Here is a 25585-nt window from a genome sequence, read left to right as displayed (position 1 = left end):
ATTTCTCACTTGATCCCCACCTTCATGCCTTGCTGCCTGCCTGTGGCAACCAATGTTGCGCTCCATTTCCCTTACTCCAGCCCAGTAGCTCTTTTTAGCCGCCCTCCCATTCCCTGTAGCTTGCATGACTCTGGGAGTGTTTTTCTATTGTCTGTGGGGGTCAGAGAAAGAGTTGCGTTTGGCCACAAAACAGGTGGACAGCCTTGGCATCAGGAATATATGTGTGCAGGCAAATTCAAGATGGAATTGGTTTTAAGCTGTTGGCTCAACCCCGGACAGAGGTACTACTCTCTCTAGTGTAGGGATGGTGACGTTGCTATAGTGATTGTCCATTGCGTGACAGGATACTCCATTACACATATTGGGAATTCTAGAGGGAACGGTGGCAGCGCCAAGAAACCAAGGTAGGGCACGGTTGCCTAGGCCATCTTCCATTTGGCTGGCAGGCAGATTACCACTTTTGGGTGGATCTGGCATGCATGGTTGCTTTGGGGAGACCAGCTTTCATGCCCCTCCCTCTAACTTGAGAGAGCAGGTGGGCTTGCCTTGCAAAGGACTATTAATGGTGTGATCCACAAGGGGGCTTTGTCTCCTGGTCAAGTGAACCAGGTGATGCCACAGGGGACCTGAGGTGTGGTCAACCATGATTCTGGGTTTTTAACAAATATGAGAATGCTGGTAGGAGATTTCTATGTATTAGTTGTACAAAATCACCACTACTGTACATATTGTAAGTAGTAAGGATTTTACTTGATATGTAATGTTTATGATATCTAATAAATACAGCCTGAGAATCGAATATATTTTTTAACATAACAATGGCAGTGAGACTTCAGTTTAGTCATTTTTTCAGGACCAGCATTGTGGTTAAAAGGGGTGATGTCTGATGTCTTGGAGAGGTTGGGTTTGACTGGTCTCAATACGGTCACCAGTTGGAGTGATAGCACAGATATTTTGCATTTTGAGGACCAGTAGTGGAGAAGTGTGGCTCAATGGTTAGAGCAGGCAGACCTCGATGCAGAGCTCTGGCCAGGGACCAGGGTTTGATTCCTGCCCCGGCGGGTCTCGGGCTCGTAAGTTCCCCTGACCGGATATTCTCGCCTCAGTGCCTATTCTGATCATGGGTCCCACGCTGCAACTCTGGGCCATAGCTTGCTTAGTCTACACAACGGCCCCCACAACGTGAGGGATGCCTGGTCTGCACCATGGGGGTGCCCAGGAGTGGACACTTCACAGGGAAAGCCAGGAAGGGTTCCCTTGCGGTATTTGTACAAGCGCCGGGAAACCCACTGCGGGTAGCTGTGTGCTATACAAGTACAAAAAACATTTACATTTACATTCAAACAACTGGTGAACAATGCTGGGATCTTCATCATGTTAGACAAAGTCTAATCATTCATGAAAAGAATTGCATACTCATAGTGTTTAGCATTAACTAATTAAAGCTAGGAAGTTATCTTTGGCACAAAGGGATAGATCAAATGACGCTTCTACTCCCACAGTCGAGGAAAATTGTAATGCATTCACAGTTCATCCCAAGCTTTCTTTCCTAAGAAAGAAAGAGGTAATGCAAGTGGTGCAAACCTCCAAGCACCCATCAACGCAATTTAGATTCTCAGCTTCCTTCATCTTTCTTTACAACGGCTGGAGAAAGGATTTGACTGGACAGCCGTGGGAAAGCATAACATGCATAACTTGGGTCTTACAATACACCGAGAATGAGAAATACAACTTGGAATTAACACATCACTTCAAGTAGATATTCACTTTTCTCGGTCATGGTCTCCCGGAAATACATTAAAAAAACTGCCAATCTCTCACTCATCTGGTAAACATTTGCGTTCAAATTGTAAAGTACAAAAAATGTAATTCTCTACTTTCTACTGCTGTTTACTCCAGCACGCCATGCATATTTTTATAAATATTACAAGCAATGGTAAACGGTTGCCTGCACTATTTACGTTTATAATACTGGACTAATACAGTAGGGGGGACAGTGATTTCCTGAATGGAAAATAAAACAGTTTGCTTTGCCTTGTGGAAGATGTTTTGTCTTTGCCCGAACATACAAATATTTATTTCTTTTACTGATTACAATAAAATCCAAAATTGCAAGTTACAACTTACGGTTCAACACTGAAGATGGTGTCATCTTTGACAAATAATTTTCCGCTGGATCCAATAGATTTCCCTGAGAATAATAAAAGATGAGCTAAAGAGGATGCTTTCTGTTCACAAATGTTATTACCCGCTTGAGAACCTTCAGATTTTAAATCATAACATGAACAATGTATTTCTGTTATTTTCCTGTTGCACATGTTGCTCGGATATGAATTTAACTTAAAGAAATTAAAAGACAAGAGGTGTTTGGAAAAACAGGAACAAGTCTCGACAAAATGCGTCTGGAGAAAGTCTCTCAGTGTACAAAGTTTTGGCTGACATTATATACATCTCGTGAGGTACAATAAAGTAATTTCCGCTTTCCTGAAAAGCATCTCAGTCATAAATTAACAAGCTCAGGCATCAGATAAGGACACAGATGGCTCTTGACCTCCAGGAGAGCAAGTGTGGGCCAATGTGTATGGGTCCAGATGTCTTACATGAGGAGCGTGTGATCAATACCTGTAGTGTGCATGTTGTATCCTGATTGGCTTAGTGTTCCTATCTAATGTGGAATCTAGCTTAGTGGTTTTTGGGGGAATGCAAGTCTTTGGCCAAACGTGTTTTATTGGGGCCAATTTCCTCGGTCCAGCTTGTGGTACAACTATCTATCTGGGTGCATGTTTGTCTTTGGGTTAAGAGAGACCCCACCGGTGACATGTCACTTGATAGGCATGAGCGCGGGTTACAGGGCCTGCCTGACCACATATCTTTGACTCAGGGTTGATGGGGAGGTTACCTTGGGTAAATCCAACAGCAATGACACAAGTTCGTTGAAACTCAAGAAGATTATATGGCAGTCACTGGTATCATTATATTACTGACATTCTCAATACTGTGCGAACAGATGTCATAGCATACATTGACATTGTCTTTACTGATATTGACACAGTCATGCTTGCCGAGGTCATAGCGTACATCGACATTGTTTCTACTGGTAACAATATTGTCATTCATGCATGGGTTATTGCAAACACTGACATCAACACTGTTGGGTGGGCACAGATTAGGGCATACATTGACATTGCATTTATGGGTATTGACATGGTTCTGCAGACAAAGGTTATGGCGTTATGAACCCCAATGTACCCCAACATAGGCCTAGGTAGTAGCACAATACTTTACCTTCATCTGTCATACCACTGTTCTACATAATGGGTCTGGCGCTGACAATTTACCTAGTTAGGAGCTACATCAATGTTGTGTGGTTTTCTTCGAAAACTTGCCTAATTTATTATGCATGAGGATTCGGAGTATCACAGCAGGAATACCATCTTCTGCATAATAACTCTGTATAAGGGTCACCACTATCATCATCCTTGCCCGACATGCCCATAGTACACTTCTAGGTAGAACCCCTGAGGGAATCTTTGGGTATATAAGCACTATATCTTCGCTGGGCAAACGAGAGGAGAAAGACTTCCATGCTGACATGAGACGCTGCGGTCACTGCACGCAGACACTCCAGCATGCAGTGATCGGACATTCCTCGAGGGGTGTCCATCTCGAGATCCATCTTGAGACCAAGACTGGGTGCTTCGCTCTCCTACATCAGGTAATGAGGGTTGGCTTTATCCTAAGGGGATTCTTGGCTATACATCTACAGCTAGGTACACCGAGGTAGATCTAGTTAAAGTTTGCATCGTAGCGCATTATTACGGTCATGTATCTATATGCTTGCATATATTCATTGTTTTAGCACTATGGTAGAATTCTACCTTTTCTTTACTCTGCTGGTGCTCATAACCGTATATATCTGTTTCTGTCTCATGGTTGTTGCAGCCCACGCATTTTATACTAGAATGAGGCTGATTCAATAAATTCTTATTAAAAACGTCCCCAACTTTTATTCTGTGTATATCTCTGAGACCAAGTGAGAAACAGATTTGTTTGGGCAGACAGGTGTTCTCAACTCCGCAGAGACATAGCTTAAAAACCACCACTGAATGGCAGCTTGGGAGTCCCTGACCTTGCCCGATACTTCCAGGTCACCCAACTGTGAATCCTTGTGGTGTGGTCGAGAGCAGAGTCAGAAAAACATTGGCTCTTTATGGAAAGGGCCCTTGCCGGGCAACCCCTGTGGAGGATTTCCTTCCTACCTAAAACTGCGCAACCTTCCAATTGATGGGATTGATTAGGATGGTGAAAGGACCACCACCGTCAGCCATGTGGTGGCGGTCCTTCTATCCGTGGGTTTCCCCGGCCAAATTAGGTTGGCGGGGGAAATAATTTCCTGACCGTGGTGGACGGAATGACAGTCAGCTACTTGTCCGCCATAAGCAATCATTCAGATTGACTGGCGGACGGTCCAGGAACCATAAAATGGTGGCGGTGCTTAGCCGGCACCGTCCACCAAATTATGATGATGGAAATTGCAAGCATGTGGGGATTACTTAGGGTGGCCCGTTGCGGGTCCCCATGTGTTGGGGGGAGGTGGGGTGCACTTGGGGGGTACCATACATTTCACACCACTACTTGGCCGGCACTGTGTGGTGCCTGCCACGTAGTGCAGTGAAATGCACAACATGGTTTTTCGCTTTACGGCGGGTGCTGTTGTGAGTAGTGTCCGCCGCAAAGTTAAAAACTAAAATGATTTGGTATGCGGGAAAGCCGCATGTATTGCGGACAGTCCAGGTTTACCACAGGATGGCGGACGGACTCAAGTCCGTCCGCCATCCTAATGACCTCCTAAATCTCTCTTTCATCACAAAGCCAGTGCTAGCAATATAGGACAAAGTGGCGACCAGAATGAACTTCACCTCCTTTCCTTCCCCCTTGACTCCCATAGTAGGGAACCCAACTTTTCACCTGGCTTATCTGACCTAGCCTTCCACTGCTGGAATCTAACAGGATGGAGATCGGTGGGGCAAATGTTCGACACAGAGGGCCCTATATTGTGCGTTTCAATCTCTTCGCTCTATACACAGACCCCCTGAAGGTGAGAGATGGCATTACACCCAGATCTGTCATTGGGTGATACAACTCTCCATTCACCCAGGGACACAGCGACGTCTTATGAAAGTTGGTTGCTCTCTTTTACAGCAAACACACGCCTCATCACACATTTATATAGGCTCCTAAGCCCCGACAGTGCATCTACTAAATTCCTGACCAGAAGCGATGGGAAACTGGAAATTGGCAGCAAACTATCCTTGAAAGAATGGGACGATATGAACTACCGTGCTAGACACATGGCCTGTAAAATTCCAGGCATTGAAACAGCAACCAAGAGTATAACTTACTGGTACCTCACCCCCTCCAGATTACACAGGTTCACACCATCTAGATCACCTGAATGCTGGCGCCACTGCGGAACCCCTGGCAGGCTACTGCACATATTATGGGAATGCCCGAAACTAACCGATTACAGGGCACAAGTACTTAAGGACATAGACACACACCTAAAAACAGAAATTCCCAAATTTCCGACATATAATCTCCTTGTTCTCCCCAATGCACTTACCTTCCCATTGAAATCCCGCAGAAGCAGACAGATTGGGTTAGCACAACTGGCATTTCTTCAGAACATCCTAGCCACCAAGCCTGGCTACACAAATTGTGGTATATAATGGGGATGGAGCGAATCTCTCTCACACTGATGAATCAGAGCTATGCATTCCCCAAGCTCTGGGACCCCTTCTTAAACCTCTAGACAACAGAGTTTCGCGAGCTCACATGTCCTGGATCCCTACACCTTTTTCGTCTATCGAAGACCAATGCGGCAACCATTTAAAGACACCATACCGAGGTGAGACATGAGAGACAGGGACACTTATACTATTTACTTTAAACTGGTGCCGGGGTCCTGGTTGGGGAGGGCTGGGGGAGTTATGGAGGTATTACGTAATTGTAGCACTGCAACCTGCAATTACAGGACATTAAGCAAACGTATGTTATAACCAAAACTACGATAACGAAATTTAAACCATAAATATAGCGTTGCACATGTGTGGTATTCGTTACTTGTGGTAAATATAAGCTTTGGATATCACTTTGTGTTTTTTTAGTTGGAATCTAGTTACAGAGCAATGTATATAGATGCATTTTGAAGCTCATCCTTTTAAAAACGTGTCTTCTAATTTGTTGCCTTAGACTCCTCTAAACAGAAAGCAGGATTAAAAGTAGAAGATGTACCAAGCTTCAAAAAATTCAGAGCAATAAAGACGTAAAACAAAACAATAAGAATCCAATGTATAAAAACATTCAATGGGACTATGAAAGAGACTTGTACAATGATTTTGTTGCATATGCACACTGTGTCTACTTTATGTATTGTACAGTTGATACACCAAGTTTGTATGCTCGTGGGTTACGTTACTCAGACCCTCTGGTAATATGGTCTGAGAAATTGTGGTGCAAAGAACAAAAATATTTTTCCAAAGCATTTAATGAATGTCAATAGCACCTAAAACAGTATATTGTCAACAAACTGTGTAGGAGAAGGTGCTAATAATTACTAGGTAATTCATTTATCACTTACAGTTTATAGTAGTGTTTGTTCAATTCACCAAGCATGCATAACCCCTTATAAAACAGAAAAAATCATATCCAAAATTGTTACCTAACAGATGTGAGTAAAGCCTGCAGGGACCAGTCTTGACTGAAGGAGGGCAGATGGTGTTGAAATAAAGTCCCGATCCTTCACGTATCGGACTCAACATGGGCGGAGGGGTGTAGGGATGGCAATGTAACAAATTGCCTAAGAGGTAATCTCCCAGGAAAACAGATGGGGACCGGAGGTGGCTCTGGAAACAGCCACTACTTCCAGGAAGAGGTAGCACCTCATCTGCCAAGGGCATCGGGGGTGGTATGAACAGCGCTTTTGGGCGCGGTCTCTTCTTCTTTCTTTTGTTGCGAGTACTTTCCTTTGAAGCCTTTTCCGGCAGGGTTTCTTGATCAAATACCTGTGTGTACAAAGCATTAAAATAATCCTTTACTGAAGCCATTTCATCGCTCTTCTACTCTTAACAAACAAGACACTGGAAGATGCCATTCATTTCCATTTCAATCACATATCTCTCTGGAGCGTGTGGATTACATGAGGGTCTCAACATAATATGGTTCTAGTTACATTCTAACCAGTTGTTTAAATTCTTATTGGGTGGTGTCCTGAAAATTGCCCATTCATACATGCATAATGCCACACTGCCCATACTCATGGAATGATGGGAGATGGAGTAGCTGGGCAAGTGGTTGATCACTTCTGAATTTTATCAACGAAAAAAACACGTGAAACACAAGTTAACTCACCTTAACTCAGCAGACATGATACATAATATGAAAACAAAATCTAAACTAAAACAGAAAAAGATCGAACACCCTCTCCTCTTAATGGATACATAATATCGACATTAAAGTGGAGTAATAGCCTCCCTCTCTTCCACGTATCATATGCATTGACAAATTTCTTGTGTGTTACTCCTCAATGTACAGGAACATACTTGAAGATCCAAGAGGCAAACAGGGTTTAGCTATACTGTTCATTCTATCTATATAAATGCGCCACTAATTGTTCCATGTCCTGAAGAAATCACATACTGTAGTAAGAGATAACAGAATATTTTTTCTCTGCCGTTCTCTGCCAGAGGCTCTACAACCCTTTCATTAAATCTGACAAATCCCACTTTTTTCCAGAAGGCAGTGATTAGCAGTTTTGCAGCTTAAAGCATTTGTAGTAGTAAAATACTGTGGGCCTTAGTTAGGCGTTTTGTCTGTCATCCTTGTAAGCCTAGAATAACAACCCCAGTTACCCGAGATAAGAAAACCTAACACTCTCTAAAATGTCTAAGCACCTTCCGGAATGATTTATTATTCAGAGACAAGAAATATGTTGCATCCTCTTGCCTTTGAATACGAAAACAAACCGATAAAGAAGGGTCCTAGGGCATATTTCTAGACCTAGCATGGACACAGCCCCCAACAATGAACGTAATAAACACAGAGGGGCCGATTTAGATTTGGGAAAAGGCCCTCCGAATAACCGTACAGAGCTTTTTTCCCCGTACGATTCGTATGGAGAACCGTTCCCGTACGTACGACCTAGTACGATGTGTACCCAAAGCAGTTCTCCGTACGAATCGTACCGAAGACCATACAACTCACTGATCCGTACGAATCGTATTCGGAACGTGCAGTACGCGATGTCCGTACGGATCGAAGCTGTATTTTCCGACCCAGCAAGTACGAATCGTATCGACAACACTCCGTACAACTCTTTTTCTATGGGAGCTTAAAACATCCGTAAAAGCAGATTTTGCCTCGAAATGCGTACGAAACGTACCCTCCCGGGTACGGTGCGTACACCCCATGATAGCAGGGGTACGGTGCGTCGGGATACAGTGCGTACATCCCTGGATTTCAGGGGTACGGTGCGTATGTCCCCATGCGTAAACCCCAAGAAAGTTGGCGTACGGCGTGTAGGGGTACGGTCCTTACCCAAGGCCGTAGGTGTACGGTGCGTACACCCCTTGCGTTTAGGGGTACGGTGTGTATGTGAATGTGTGGCTCTCCGTACGAATTGCCTGTACGCAACGTTTTCCGTACAAATCGCGTATTCATTACCCGGTCCGGATCGTACTTGGCGGGTCGTACGGCATGTTTACGAATCATACGGTTCACTGTGAGAGTCTAATTCGTACGGATTTAACCTTGTTTTTCGTACGGTTATCACGGATTCGGATGTATTTCTATCCTACAGATCGTACTACGCGATTCGGATGTATTTGTACAATTCGGACGGAAACGGCTTTGAATACGAATCGTCGTACGGATTCGTTTCCCCAATCGAAATCGTCCCTAGAGTGTCCACGGGTCTATCTACAACAAATTAACCTAAAAAAGACATGGACCCACAATACCAGTGTTTGACAGAGCGCCCTAAAGGTACGCCTAATGGATAAGGATACCCATCAATCACTGTCTGATACCGCCCTGGTCATCATCTGGCTTCCTTATATCCCTCTCATAGTGAATCACAAAAGATGTATGTGAGGACTAGATGGACACATCCATCATTTAATTATGAAGCACGGAGTCACTTAGAAGATGTTAAATGAAGGTATCAAGTGATGGGTAAAAAATAGAAAGAATTGCAGTGCATGAAAATATGTGAAGTAATGGTGAGTTAAAACTGGGTAAATGAGAGAAACATGAGTTTATTATTATCACTCAGTTGCCCAAGAGTAAAAACAGTGCAAAGAAATGGCAGTTGAAACAAATACCTGCTAATAAGGTTTATATGGTAAACATGTTTCAGCAGAAAAACAGGACACTATTATCCCCTGCCTTCATCAGGACATTAATCACTAAATTGCTACTGCAAAAAGTGAGTATATAAAAAATAATAATGAGATTAATGGACCATTTCACCTAGAATCCTAAGTGTCTGGTCTCTCCTTCTGTGTGTGGATTTCTCAACAACTAGTTAGCAGGAGGGCACGGCCTCACCTCACCTGGCTGTGGCTCAGGGAGAAGAAGCACCGCTCTCTCCGTCGGTACTCCAGGCAGTCAACCGAGCCCGACGGAGAGAGCGGTGCTTCTTCTTCAAAGAGAAGAACAACAAAGTATATGTCATATGATGGTCTCTGATTGGTTAAAGTTTTTTCTGTTAACTTTCTCTGTGTTTCATGGGAAAAGGAGTTTGTTTCGTTCATGTATGAAGGTTGCTGTCTAAAATAAAGTGAAGAAAGAGGAGCTTCCAAGTCCTTAAAAGAATTTAAACTTTCCATTTCTTAAGCTACGACATTTTATATTGACATCTCTTTTAGAATTTCCCATAAATGAGGAAACAAGTGCAGCCTGTATCCTGCTGGTGGGAAGAGTGTCATTTGGCATTGTTCCCTTTTCCACTGGTCCGGCACTCCTAAAACTGGAGGGAAAGGAGGAAGTAAATATAGGAACTTCTTAAAGCTCATCAGAGGATGCTTCTCTCAGTTATCCGGAGCATGGCCATATGCTTGGGAAGACAGGACATTTGCTGTAGAGATTTGTAACAAGTATAACCTAATCAGGATATCCCCATTTGTGAAACACCATATTAATTTGTGTTTCGTCCAGTTCCTATTTGTAATTAGATGAGGGTTCTCTGCATAAGGCATCTGCATATAAATTAAGAGCCCATGGAATATGCTCAATCAATAAATCCATTCTGGGTTTTATGGCATAGAGTGTTATCTTATCCATTGTTTATTTTTAAATATATAAAACATTATTGTCACACTGTCTTTAAGGACCATCACAAATCTGTTAATTACTTAGGGGTGAATCACTTGGAGAAGCAGTCTGATTGTCCTTATTTCCAGGAGGTTAATGTGACACTTTGTTTTGTCTTAGGACCAAAGACCACTGAGAAAGAGATTGTTCAAGTGGGCACCCCGACCAGTTAGTGAAGCATCTATTGTTAGATATATTTCAGGTTGAGTCTCCAATATGGTTTGGCTCGCAAAGATGTGCTCTGACACTCTTCACCAATGCAGAATCTCTCATTTGAGGGATATCTACACTTTGTCTTCTCAATCTCCATCCAAATGATCCATTGCTTGTTTACGTCTTGCACTGGCTTTAATCGAAGTCTGTACTGGGATAACAGGTAAATGCATGCTTCCTAGCAGCTATTTCATCTTCCTTGCTGTAACAGACTGCTGCTTTTGAATGAACTAAACTAATATTTACGATGGATATGTAAACTTGTTCTTCCTTTCAAAAAGGTCCTGGCTCCAAAAAGTACTGCCATTAGTTGGTCACTGCCTTCCGTTGATTGATGACCAAGCTTAGGTTCAACTTGGGTGGCCATAGTGAATGATTTTGCTCTGATAAGCTAGTTGTACAAACATGGGGATACAGGTGGTCGTTCACTTATGTGGTCACATTACGCCTGGCAAGATTACCACCATTTTACATACTCATGTTTGAAGTTGACATCTTTCTTCAACGTTGACACAACACACATTTGCTTACGTGCCTATATGGAATACAATTCTTTGAAATTACTTTGCTTCGATTTACACTTTTTAGTAGCCATATTATCAGAGTCTTGATCATTCTGTACGAGAGCTAAGTTTACTGCTCAAAATGTTGTTGCTTGCTATTGTCTGCTTGATGAAAGCTCTGTAAGGATAGAGTAAATAATGGAGTGGGACTTCGTATTGGCACCATGGGTTTTGTTTGTTATATAAACAACATCACCCCTTTGTCTAGTTAGAGTTTTTCAATGACACTGTTGAGGTCGCCTATGACAGAATTCCAGCCCAGGCTAATTCTGTTAACCTCCTGAGAAGGCTGGTGCCCAGCTCTACCCCAACACAAGCCTACAGATGAAACATACCCACAGGTAACTGGGGAGTTAGATCACCCTTTTTTTTTGGTCCTCATCTCACCTTTCAAGCCTCTGCTGGTCTTATGAAGCCGCCTTCGTGATCTGTGGCTCCTACGGCTTACCGCACTCGCTTGGGTCGTCCGACCGATCCCTTTTTTGTGAGGGAACCTGGTTTAATCATTAGACCAATTATATTAAATTAATCTTAAATTTTTTCCCCAACTCACAAAGGGATGCCAGATGTTTAATAGCTTATCTTCTACACCCTCATAGTCTAAACGAGCCATGGAAAATGAAGCTTTAAGCTAGTCTTCCCTTTGTGGGGTTAAGGGATCTTTCCACCTCCTGCAAACTTCCCTTCTGGCCAGCAAGATCAAATAAATTAATAGGCATCTTTCCTTCTGAGAGAGGGTCTGACTAAGACAACCATCGTCTCCAAAAAACACTAATGACATGTTAATCTCTATGATGGTATTAAAGATATCACAAATGTTGTCGCCCACCTCAGTTCAAAATCTTACAAGTGCTGGACACTCAAAGAAGATATGTAAGTCATTAGCAAGAGGTGTTAAGCATCTGGGGCATTTAGGAGCTGGTTCTGGGGCAAACTTGGCGATTTTCGCGGGAGTATAATAAAGTCTGTTGATGACAAAAAAAATGATTTTTTTTTAGACAAGCGGGCTTGACAAATTTATACAAGGTCTTTAAAGAGTGCTCCTACAAGGACTCTATTGATGGCCCAACAGGAGTTTCCATCCACACTGCAGCTAAGGGGGGTGTCTCGTGGTCCTCAGTTTCCAACAGGTTGTTATACCATATAGAGATTTCCTTATTGATTGGAAGGATAGATTGCCACAAACCTTCAATCTCTCTATTCCCTCTGACCTTCCCCTTTTCTGCCTTGTACCATGATATTAACTGTAAATATTTGAATCTAGAGAGCCCTGGCCCGATCTTTGCCCTCAGGTACTCCCATGGATGTATCCCCCCGGAGTCTACCGGAGTCTACCAGTTCGGTCCAGACAGTGATGCCTGCCCTTCTAATAGGCAACGCCAAACTGTCCATTAGGCAGTCCGGTGTTCCCGGTGCATCCCAGATGGGGGTACTGTCCAAATAGTATCCAATGCCCCAGCTACGTCTGAGCCTATACCATAGCTCTAAGGCCGCCCTCAAAACCTTCAAGCGTACCCGCTTGAAGAATCTTGGTGATCCAAACTTATATAGAAAAGCCTTGCCGTCTCCTCCTCCCTCCACTTGCACCATTTCACCCAACAACCTGCCCCAGGCTGACTCCCCTGGTTTCACAAGTAGCATCCGTATGCTTTTAAACTGGAATGCTGCTGCGTATAACCTTACATCAGGAAAGGCAAGCCCGCCTTTCTTTAGTCTGCGTCTAAGTTTTTTCCACGCCAGACGAACACCTTTGTTACCCCAGACAAAACTCCCAATCTTGCTCTGTACCTTCATTAAGCTTTTATTCGGGACTGTTAATGGTATGGAAGAGAAAAGGTAAGACAGCTTAGGCAGAATGACCATCTTTACCAAGTTGGTTTTTCCATAGATAGTTAAGGGAAGGTTCCTCCATCTACTAAAGAGGCCGTCAATTTCCTTAATAACCCTGTTTAGATTAAGCTCAGGTATCTTCTCCAATTCCTTTACTACATAAATCCCCAGATATCTCAGCTCAACACTAACTCTCCCCGGCCACTCCAGATTCCAGCGCATCACCTCTGTCTTGGTTTTATTGACAAGAAACCCGGATAGGGACTCAAACTCGCACATAAGCTCCTCCGCCCTCAGGATCGCTGTCTCTGGGTCACTTGTGTACAGTATTAGGTCGTCGGCATAGAGAGCTATTTTGGAGCTGTATTGTTCTGATCTAAAAGGATAGATTGAATCATCCAGTCTCAACGTCTGTGCCAATGGTTCCATATATATATTAAATAAAAGAGGCGAGATCGGACACCCCTGACTGGTTCCTCTCTGGATGTTGAAGCTCGGCATAAGGAGCCCATTTACCAGGATTCGAGCGGAGGCACCCTGGTAACAGTTTTGCAAGGTTCGTATAAAGATTGGGCCAAACCCCATAGCCCTCAGGACCTCCCAGAGGTACACCCAGCAAAAGCCTTGGCCGCGTCTAAAGCGACAACGGCCAAGGGTTCTGTCCTCTGAATGGCCAGATCTATATTACCAATCAAGAGCTGCGACTGTTCCTGAATGTATCTCCCTGCGACGAACCCTTTCTGATCCGGATGTATTAACCTCTGGATCAGTTTTGCCAATCTCCCTGCCAAAATGCCCATAAAGATCTTATAATCGGCATTCAGCATGGAGATTGGACAATAGGAGTCTGTCTTTTTCGGGTCTTTGCCAGTTTTTAAAATCAGAACTATTGTTGCCTCCTTCCAGGTATTAGGAACCTTCCCAGTTAGGCTGTAAACTGAGTTAAAGGTGACCCCTAGTGCGTATATCAACTCCTCTTTAAGGAGATTATAGATTTCGCTTGGGAGTGAATCCGAGCCTGCAGCTTTTTTATTCTTTGATTTTTTAATCTGATCTGCTATCTCCTCTAACATAAAGGGAGCCTCTAATTTTTTCTTACTTTCTTCTGAGAGCACGGGAGATGTTTATTCCTAAGAAAAGACTGGATGGAGCTCGGTAAAGGAGCCAAGTCCTCTCTATACAGTTCCGAAAAAATGGAGAGGAGACAGGACTGCATATCCTCGATCCTACTGGAGATTTCCCAGCTAGCATTAATAATAAGTTCTTTTATATAATTCCTAGCGCGATTCGGTCTTGCTTTCCATGCCAAAAGGGCGCCAGCCTTCTCCCTGTATTCATAGTTCTGCATCATTCTGTAGTTCCACTGCGCCCTACACTTGGCTTCTAACTTCCCTCGGTACTCTGATCTTACCTCTTCCAGATTCTTCAAGACCTGAGTGAGTTGCTCCGAGTCCCTATTGCTAATGCCGTCTCCTTCTTTCTCCAGGCTACTTATCCTCCCTTCAACCCCCTTTAGTGCCTCAGCTTCCATCTTCTTCTTATAGCAGATTATTCCATGTAGTTTGCCCCTTAGCCAGGCCTTATATGTGTCCCATACTACGTCCGATGTTGTGGAACCTGAATTCAAAGAAAAAAATTCCAGAGAGGGAGCCTGTACTGCTTCAACCACCTCGGGATCTAAAAGCTTCGCCCTATTAAGGGTCCATCTCAATGATTGCCGCTGTGCCTCCTTACTCTGATATACAAATTGCAGAGGTGCGTGATCAGAGAGATGACTCGGAAGAACTGATACCTCCCCTAGGTTGGCCATTGACATTCTGTCCAAGAAAACGTAATCGATCCTAGAGGAGTGGCCGTGTTTCTTGCTGTCAAAAGTAAAGCCCTGCTGATCTCCTTTTTGGGCCCTCCATAGATCGATCAGAACCATATCATGGATCATATTAAGTAGTGCCCGACGTACCTTGACTGCCCCTTTATAATGACTCAGATTAGATCTATCTTTCAGAGGGTCTAACAGGACATTGAAATCTCCCCCAATAACATAGGGTGGAGGTTCCAACATCAGTACTGATTGGAATTTATGAATATAAGTTGGATCGTCCATATTGAGGCCGTAGAAAGAGGCACAAATCATGTCAGAATTTTCAAATGCCAATTGGACTATCAACCACCTACCTGAGGAGTCTGATTGTGTTTTTTTTATATTACAGGGAGTACCTTGTTTAATTAATATAGCCACCCCTCTATTTTGAGATGTCTGATGCGAAGCGCTAAAGCTCTTAACCCAAGGGACCTTGGAGAAGATTAAGGTACTTTCCTCGTAACTCAGGTGTGTCTCTTGCAACATGCATATTTGTGCAGTTGAAATTTCTAGGTATTTAAGGATTAGCCTCTGTCTCCGGGGGCACCTTAACCAGTTAACATTCCAGGAGGCAAAGATGGTCCTTCTATCCCTCAGGGCCATGCCAGCCATCGTCCCCATGTTCTACCTGGAAGATTCGGCGCCCCTTCATGGCAGAAAAGACTATACATATGGTTGAGATGAGGTCGAATTTTTTTTCTTTCTTCTCACTGCTCCCAACCCATGTGCCCCCCTGCCTCCCCCAACCCACCTTCCCGTATCCTTGTGTCCCCCCAACCTTTGAGGAACCCTCCCTTCTAATAGGCAAAAGCCTATTTAGCCCTCTTCCCCCCCCATGGAGTATCAATAACATTTCCGTTTTTTTATTTTTTGTTGAAATCCTGCTAATTACATGTCATAAGTGTAAGAAAGACCCTCTAAGTCTGCTTCCCCCCTTGCTCCCCTTGTCCATCTCTGATCTTCGCAATAAGAGCATCCGCCTCTTCCCCAGTTTTGATCTGGTGCATGTGGTTATTCCACATCACCCTTAACAATGCTGGGAATTTCAACTGTGCCTTGGCCCCTATACTGTTTAACTCCTCCAACCTTTTCCCCAACTCCCACTCCCTCGCTGCAGTTATGTGTGATATATCTGATCTTATTTGGAAGATAAAGGAATTAGAGCTGTTGAAGTATATGGAGCCTTCTTTCAGAGCGGAAGACAAAATCTGCTCTTTTACGGAATATGTTAAAAAGTTCACCAGGATCTTCCTGGGTTTCTGTTTTGCGAGATTTCTTCAGAAGGGAATACAATGTACTCTCTGTATATCATGCAGCAAATCGACCTCTGGTGTGTCCTTTAACACTGTTCCCTTAAATAAGGATATTACAAAAACCCTTAATGTCCCCTCCCTCCAGGGCTTCAGGCACATTCAGGAGTTTCAAGTTGTTCCGGCGTGAGTAATTCTCCAAACGCTCAATATCCTCTTTCAGTTCTTTGTTCTGAACAGACAGCTTAGTGACCTCTGCTTCGGTGGTATGCATAGATTCCTTGATCTTAGGGATTTCTGACTCAATTGCCTCGGTTCTGAGGGTGACCTCGTCCAGCCTCTAGGCCAACTCATCACAAGATGCCTTAATTGCTGCTTGATTAGCCTCAGAAATTGAGAATCTGTTGGTCATTTCTGCTTCATTGGTTTCCGATACCGTAAGCCTACTGGTAATCTCATCCTTCACAGCTAGTAATATGTCGGCCAATGTGCGTGAGGTTGCATCTGATTTATCTATAGTGATCTCTGCGCCGGCACTGTCAGATGAGGCGGGATGGTATTCTTGTACTAATTGCGCTGTGTTCAATGCATCAGAGCTTTTGGCCTTTACTGTAGGATCCAATTGGGTGTCTCCTGATCCGTCCCCCCCTAACGCCGAATACCTATTTACCAGGCCAATATCTGAATGCACTACAACCACTGCCTCTACCGGGGCTGGGAGCTTATCTGCATCCCCTCTTTAACCGAGCTCATGGGAGTCACTATTGCGTCTCCTTGTAATGGTAATGGTGACCCCATAGCATTCACTTGCATAGTTGCCAAGGCGGGCTGGGTAGACTGAATGTGCTGAGTGGGCTCGGTGAGCTGTGCAGGCTGAGCTGGCAAGGGAGAGCAGCTGGTAGCGGAGGAGGTAGTGGTAGTAGTAGACATTACCTTATAATAGGTTTTAAGTCGGGGGGTAACTTTTATGCTGGCATCAGCTGCTTTAACGCTTTTACTTTTGCCCTTACTTTTTATGTTTTTCACACTTAAATATTCTTCTGAGGTATTCAGCTTAGCTTTACCCCTTCTTACACGTTCCCTCACTTCAGAAACTGGGGGTGAAATGCGTAGGGGATATACGAGCTTTCCTGTAGTTGGATCAAACACTGTACTGGCTCTTAATGCGTATCAGTTTGTTTTAGCAAGGTACAGACTCTCCTCCCTGTCACTGGTGCCCCTCAAGCTGACCTCACTGCCAGCGCCCTTGCCAGATACTCCCCCTATATCCATACAACTAATTGGAGCACTGATTGAATTAGCCCCGCTTGATTGTGGGGGGTTTAGGGCCCGATTTATCAAGCGAAATTGCGCTAGCAAAGGGCCAGATTCTGAGAATCTGGCCCTTTGCGAGTGCAATTTTTGCATTTAGGATTCGTCATCCCAAATGCAAAAATCGCTATTAGCGAAATCGCATATTTGCGAGGAATTGGATTTAAGGAATCTCTAATAGAGATTCCTTAAATGCAATTCATCAACCAATTTGAAATTGCGAATTCGCAATATTTGGTCGCAATTTACCACAAAGTCTGCCTTCGTGGTAAATTGCGAAAAAAGAGAAAAAAGCACTTTAGTGCATTTTTTTCTTTTGCATGTTACACACACACATGTCCTTTGGACATGTGTGTGCGCAACACCTGTTTAAATTTGCATTTAAGGGGTGCCACAGGGTGTCCTTTGGACACCCCTGGCACCCTTGAAATCGCTATCTTATTTGCGAAAAGCAAATTGCTAATCGCAAATAAGGAATACTCCACATTCATTCCTATGGGCCTTTTGGCCCATAGGAATGAATGGGGAGTTATTCCTTATTTGCAATTAGCAATTTGCTAATCGCAAATAAGGATTGAATAGGAATCGCATCTTATTTTGCGATTCCTACATGAATCCCGTTTTGCGAGTCTGTAATAGCGATTCCTTATGAATCGCTATTAAAGACTCGCAAAACGGGTCTTTGATTAATCTGGCTGTTAGTCCTCTAAATATGTCGTCGTATGTGCTGTTGTATATTTTATCATACCGGGTCCCTGTCAAGTAGTTACCCGCACCAACAGCCTTATTACCCCCACAGGGCGGGGAACAGAAGCATTGATGGCCCCCTACCTTAAAGTTTACTCCGCTACAATGCCGAAATAAGTTTTTACTTGAATTTTCATGTGCCGCTCCTCTCACTGACTCCGCTCCACAGTTGCTGCCGCTGGCTCTGCCTCCAACGACCCGGAACGCGAGCAAGGCAAAGTCGTGCCTCTTCTGCGTCCGAGACGCCTCCTCCCAAGGCCATTCAGAAAAGGGGGTGGTGATGGACAGAGTATCTGAATTAAGCAGAACACTCCTACCCAGTCAATAGATCAGGGCTTGATCCATCACCGTTTTTTAGCTCACTGCACCATCCCAGCTCAGAACCTGGCTACATGCAAATTAGTCTGTCCCTGGCCCAGTGCATCATGGGAACAGGGCAGACCAAACTACCAAGCCAATTCTTTTACTGGAAAGGAAACAAGCTTCCGGGGACCGGTTTCTGGCATTACAGTCCTCTTCGGCCCGGCTTGCTTGAATCCTGATGGTGCAGTAAGCAAGGGACTCATGTCTGAGCATACCCTTCCACGCTTATGGTGGACAAAACGATTCAGAAAAGGGGGTGGTGATGGACAGAGTATCTGAATTAAGCAGAACACTCCTACCCAGTCAACAGATCAGGGCTTGATCCTTTACCGGTTTTTAGGTCACTGCACCACCCAGCTCAGAACCTGGCTACATGCAAATTAGTCTGTCCCTGGCCCAGTGCATCATGGGAACAGGGCAGACCAAATTACCAAGCCAATTCTTTTACTGGAAAGAAAACAAGCTTCCGGGGACCGGTTTCTGGCATTACAGCCGTCGTCGGCCCGGCTTGCTTGAATCCTGATGGTGCAGTAAGCAAGGGACTCATGTCTGAGCATACCCTTCCATGCTTATGGTGGACAAAACGATTCAGAAAAGGGGGTGGTGATCGACAGAGTATCTGAATTAAGCAGAACACTCCTACCCAGTCAACAGATCAGGGCTTGATCCATCACCGTTTTTTAGCTCACTGCACCATCCCAGCTCAGAACCTGGCTACATGCAAATTAGCCTGTCCCTGGCCCAGTGCATCATGGGAACAGGGCAGACCAAACTACCAAGCCAATTCTTTTACTGGAAAGGAAACACGCTTCCGGGGACCGGTTTCTGGCATTACAGCCGTCTTCGGCCCGGCTTCCTCTGCACAGCTTGTGTAAAGTCCGGAAAAAAGGACACAGTAGTATTTTCATAACGTAGCGGGCCGTCCACCAGTGAGGCCTGAAGTATGACATCACGGTCCCGAAAATTCAGGAACCTCGCGATCATGGGTCTAGGTGGTGCCCCTACTTCCGGCAGCCCGCCCGGAACTCTAAGTGCCCTCTCCACTGTAAAAAGCTTGCCGAGTCCCTTAGGCTTCAAATGTTTAAGGATCAGGTCTTCCACAAAGAGAACAGGGGTACGATCTTCTGCCTTTTCCGGTACACCTAGGATGCGAACGTTGTTGCGCCTATTACGGCCCTCATAGTCATCCAGCAGTCGTAGGTTCTCCTCCCTTGCCGCTTGCAATGCCCGGATCTCTCTCTGCACTTCAGCGACGTCGTCTACCAGGCTGGTCGTTTTGATGTCCAGGGACTTCACTTTTTCGCTGGTCTTAGCGTGATCCGTGCGAAGAATGTTAACATCAATTTTAACCGAGTCCAGTTTGGTATCAAGCGCATCCATCCTGGTCCCCATAGACGCCTCAATTCTAGTGACGACATCCATTATGTCTTTCAAGGAAGGCTTGGAGCTGCCACTTGGGAAGGCCAGTCTGGTTGCAGGGTGTTGCCTCTGATCACTCGGAGATCCCTTAGGAAGCGCATATCTGTCCAGTTTATTGGACTGGACGGCTCTCTGCCCTCTCCCACTTTTGGGGGGAGGTTTCTCGACCTCCGGCCTCGCCGCCATGGTGGGTGATCGAGGGGCTTCAATCGGCCGACCAATGTTGCACAAATTCACACCTCCAACAACACTTCACACCTCCTCAGTGTTCCATGAGCCGAACCAATAACAGTCAAGTAGTGCAGAGAGAGCCCCCTCAAAACGCCCAGTCGTCAGGGAAAATTCCTGGTAGCGATTTCCAGGGGAGGCACCACTTCCGGTCGACACTGCCGCTGTTGTCGCATTAGCGCCCGGCCATAACTGCCACCACGGTCCGCGGCTCTGGCAACGGAAAGGCCCAAAACTTCAGACGACGATCCGGGAGGGTAGAATTGCACCTTTCGAGCCGCAATTTCACCAGAGGGCAGCAATACTATTCCCCTATTGAATGCGGTCCTCAGGTCACAGGATATCAGGCAGGATAGACAAACAGGGGAACGGGTCTTACGGAGCTACACGATCACGCAGCCATCTTGGTCCCGTGCTAGGCTCCTCCAGCGCAATGCACATATTTTATACAAGAATCTTAATGCTTCAATAAATATTTGAAATGCCAAATTGTGTATTTCTTGTGTCTCCCGTTTGGGCATACCAAAGCTACGGGCTTTAGCTCTGTTTCCATGATTTCCTTAGTGAGTCAGGGTTGTTATGTTCTGAGGTAGCACATACCACCTGTTACCTTGCTAGGTTAGGAGTACAGATGAAGCACTGTGAACTAGCCAGGACTAAGGCATATATATCCTGATGGTGCGCGTGGACTCGCTCTTGTTCAGTTTTGACCTTCATGTTGTCCAATAAGCGCACAGTTTTACTGAGAAAGTATGAACCGTACGATGCTTCTCTTTGAAACAGAGCAGAAACTGCTATCATATACTTTTTGAAACGATTTAGGCTCTCTTCATGTAGAGCTTTAAACGAAAATAGTTTCAATTGACCATAAATGTAAAAACATCTGATACTCAGGATGAATGAAAATGTTGTATTATGAAGCTTCCAGGTCTATTGATGTTAAATAGTGACTCTTTCCCATAAATGGAGAAAATGCTTTAAAGTCACCATGAAAAAGTTTTTTAAAAAAGTTGTTGAGACTACATAAGTCTAGAACTGATCTCCACTGGCCATTCTTTTTTGGGATAAGAAATAATCTTGAGTAGCATCCTAGCTAAGTCAAATGCCCAATGTATGTATCAAAATGGTGATTGATTTTTTTTGCTATCACCAGCTTTAGAAAATATACACTATAAATATTCTGTAATACTCGTAAATGTCAGACCCCATTTGGGGGCCAATAGGCTAGCTGGGTTTACCAGGCCCAAGCCAAAAGGACTGGAGTTGTTTTCCGCTGATGAGCTGGGGTCTGTTATAACCTGCCCGGGTCCGGTCAGCCATCACAGTGATGCAGTCTACTCATTTCATCGAAACTTGCAGCGGTCTTCCCATTTCGCCTCAATGGTTCAGACAGGTAAACTCCACACTAGGGCAATTCCTCTGGGTGGGGGGCACAGTACGGGTAGCGCTGCGCACCTGTTTTCTATCTACCTATTGTGGTGGCTTGGCGACTTCCGATATCCTGTCTTACTATCAGGCCTCGCACCTCCTAGTTCCAAACGAGTGGTGGTATGGTGACAGGGGAGACCCAGCTTATGCCCTGGAGCGCTGGCTTATGGGACCTTACATGCTACACACCATTCTGTATACGGGGCAATTGCGGAAGGCGCTACCACCGGTCACAGAGGTGGTGTTTCAGATATGGAGACAGGCTCTGCGTCACATGGGATTGTGGAACACCCTGACAGGTGAAACCCCCTTGTGGCACAATGGGCGGCTACCTGGGCTGGCGACATTGCAGGGCGTCAGGGGGTGGGACAACATTGGAATTTCGACGCTGGGAGATGTGTTGGTAGGCACAACGCTTAAGTCCTTTCAGGATCTGTGTAGGGAGTTTAGTATGCCTCGCTCTCAGTCAGGATCTGAGTAGGGAGTTTAGTATGCCTCGCTCTCAGTTCTTTAAGTATCTTCAGTTCCGCCATGCCCTTGCCCCGAGCCTGGAGGGCCTGGAGTCCCTCTCTGAATTCAGCCCTCTGGAAGCAAAGGTGTTTATGGGAGATCTAGAGACGAAGAAGATATCATGCATATACCAGTGACTTGTCACACACTCCTCCCCCACTCTGCAGAAGCTCCCTAGTGAAATATACTCTATGCAGATTTAAGTATCTGCATAGAGTTTATTTCACTAGGGAGCGGTTATGGCGGGCGGGCTGATTGCATCTCCAGACTGTCTCAGATGTGGCCAGGAAGTGGGGACGTTCATACATACGGTGTGAAGTTGTGGCTCTTTGGATCGGTTCTGGAAGGGAGTGCTGGATTGCATGTCTGAGGTTCTGGGGTGGGAGCTTCTCCGTACGGCTCGGTTTGCTGCATGTAATGGATGGGGTGGGCGGTAATGTTTATAAGAGGCATTTATTGCTGCTGGGTCTCACATTGGCCAAAAGAGATGTGGCTAGGGCGTGGAAAGACCCGCAAGCCCCTTCTGTGGTGGTATGGAAGAGGGAATAGGACTTTTGCATGGGAATGGAGCAGCTGATTTTTGTAGCCCGAGGATGCCCACGAAAGCACTATAAAATTTGGAAGCGCTGGGCTGACTTTAGGGGCCTGTGGCTTGAGCCCCCGGTCGACCGGGAAGTTCTACCAGAGTGGATATGAAGGGGCCTCGGTAGAGTGTACATGGGTGTAGTCATTTAGATATATACTGGGTAGGAGACACGTGACGGACCATATGCGACCTGGGTGGGTGGGATCCGGGAGGGGGGAGTTTGAGGTGGGGGGTAGGGGGGGGGATCTATGCTTGCTTTGTTAATGTTTGTTCATCACAGAAAAGTAAAGCTGCTTGCATCTCGATTGATGTGATATTTTGTCCTGCAGATGTCTCTGGTGTGCAGAGCTCTGCAGAATGTGTGCAACCTTTCAATAAAATCTGTTTTAAAAAAACAAAAAAAACTTGCAGCGGTCTGATCCGTTTGGGCTCAATATTTGAGTTTGCAGAGGCATGGTTTGCACAGGCATTCTTCAAGGCAGTGCCATGGTACAGCCCACTTCAGAATCAGAGTGGTGTCGTCGGCTTGGGCACACTTCAGGGCAGTGAACCACTGCAGGGTACTCAGGCACAACTTCAAAGTCCCAGCGGTGGCAATTACAGATATTAAGAACACTTAGAGTGCATGTTTTCAATTCCTCATCTGTTTAGGATTGGAGGAATCTAAAACAGCAAATGGCAAACATTTAAATCATCCCCTTTGATACATAGGTTGGGCATTTGGTGTAAGTGGCAAGTTCTTGCAGGAGAAAAACATTGTCAGAGATAGGGCTATAATGAAAAACTCTTAGAATGGGGCAACCCCACAAAAGAAGTTGTCAAAGCACCTAAAAAGGTGTGATATTCCCATCAAGAGTAACTCCATTGTCCAAAAGAAACACCTAACTGCATGAGGATTGAAGGGGTCATGAACTTCTGCAAACATAGTAATGCCATGACTAAAACATTTAGAAAATATTGGCCTTTGGTACAGTTTATTGCTATTACAAAACGTGAAAGACCATCTATAAGGGTATTTCCCTTACTTGTGCACAGCTACAACCTGGAATGGCTTCGTGGCAGCGAGTCTCTTCTGCAGGCTTCCGCCCACACCTTGGCTTCCTCTGGCCAGAAAGATGTGGTGTCTTTGGTGGCGATCTTGTTCTCCCTGATGCTCGTCAACTCTTTGAGCCGCACACAAAGGATTGAGGGGGGATCCCTCCAGCATGCTTGTTGGTAATAACGCTGCATGCTTGAGAAATATTAGAAATATGGCATCCTCAACCCTACAGATCATTTCTAATATGTCTTAATTTTACTACTATAAATACTGAAACATATATTTTAAACTTCTGGTTGATTTGAGTGTTTCCTGTTATTAAACCAAAGTGGCTGAAATATTTTCTGGGTTACGTAACCTACTGTTTTGCACTGTGAAGGGTCGTCCATTATGAGTCTAATTGAGTAACAATGGTGTTTGCTTCACTTCTTGCTCATTGGATTTGTGGAATTTCGGGCTTCTCAAGTTCCTGTTTTTTTTCTTCTTGCTCTACACCTTGCTGCCTAGCCTGAACAGCTGGAAGGTTTTTCTAATCTCTAGTTTTTTTCCTTCCTGCTGAATATTTTTTTTTGGAGCAGTTCTAGACTCTAAGTTACATTATGGCTTGTTTCCAGAGATAGTATGGCAATCCTGCACACCAAGAATACCCTACATCCAGTGCCAAGAAGACCTGCTCTTGACAGGTTGTGACACCAACAGAATCTTTAGATGAATCAGGATCAAGAATTGGTAACATGCAGTACATAATTGTACTCTCCAAATACAATATCACCCCATTGAAAAATGCTTCCTGAAGTCAATCTCTGGCTATCCTGCAACAAGGTTCTCTGTCTGGCTGGCTGGCTTGGTGGAATGAAAATTTGATGGTAAAGCTGGGAAGTTAAAGGCATTTCAGCATATTTTTTGGGCCCACTTTAGCTTCAAAACCCATATTTATGCGAGTGACAGATCCAAGGTGAGGTTCATTGTGAGTAATACAACTTGAAAAGGAGTAGTGTCGGCCACACCTTTAGTTTCTGATACCTGTCCACGTGTGGACAATTTTCCAACCTTCCTTATGAATAAAAATAAAAATGTGACTATCAAGAACTAACCCAACCAAAGTTCCAAGAACTTGCATACTTTCATCTCCTAGTTATAGAGTTCAACTGAAGAGATTGACTGGCCTGACTACTCTTTGTTCACTCTATTCCAAAAGAACTTGAAGCACAAACTCATTAGAGTTGCAAGACCAGAGTCATTACAAGATCCTATACAAATCAACATTCAGATTAACAGTCATCTTTTGGGGGGGGGGTCTCGCGCTGTGAGATGATGGCAGCTGCTCCGTGAGCTCCGTGTTTCCACGGAGCTTCTTTCCGACTTGCAGCCTGTTTTTGCTGACAACGGGAACCTCAAACGCCGGATATCTACGTGAGAGCTTTGGCCCGCTTTCATGTCTCCGACAGCTGAGGGAGATAAAGCACACGTAACGGAGACTCCCCTCACAATAATGTGAGTAGTGGCCGCCATTTCGTCATCGGCCATGCTATGCGATTAACTCCGAGGTAACCAGCGTTTCTGTTGTTAATGTGCAGCTTCTTTATTTATCTTCCTGACAAGGAGGAACCATGTGAGGAATACTTATCTTTAATGCGACAAATACTTATCTTTAATGTGACAATCACCTTGAGTAAAGTTCTACAGTGGGTTTTATGGCTTGGGCTAAATATGGACTAGATTATATCTGTTCAGCTGTGGGGGAAATCGATGGCTCACTTTAGTCAGGGAGGTGATTGAAGTTTATATGCTGCAGTGCTTCTGAAATATTTTGTATACTGATAAAGGCAGAGCGTGCAGTTCCATGCATTGAACTGTCTTGACGAT

The 25585-nt window shown here is 44.8% G+C and overlaps 1 protein-coding gene across 1 annotated transcript in view; it reads right to left on the bottom strand.

Moving 5' to 3' along the window:
- ZNF541 (zinc finger protein 541) overlaps window positions 1–25585 on the bottom strand; it is a 1260340-nt gene that overhangs the window by 752836 nt on the left and 481919 nt on the right. Inside the window, exons 7-8 of the mRNA XM_086938682.1 lie at window positions 6722–7064; window positions 2128–2191 (exon numbers count right to left, since the gene is read on the bottom strand). Coding sequence (XP_086794808.1) covers window positions 2128–2191; window positions 6722–7064 — 407 coding nt within the window. The remainder of the gene's footprint in view (window positions 1–2127; window positions 2192–6721; window positions 7065–25585) is intronic.

The sequence above is a fragment of the Lissotriton vulgaris genome, chromosome 9 (assembly GCF_964263255.1).
Source record: "Lissotriton vulgaris chromosome 9, aLisVul1.2, whole genome shotgun sequence".
NCBI classification, from domain to species: domain Eukaryota; kingdom Metazoa; phylum Chordata; class Amphibia; order Caudata; family Salamandridae; genus Lissotriton; species Lissotriton vulgaris.
This window is presented reverse-complemented; position numbering and strand designations above follow the sequence as displayed.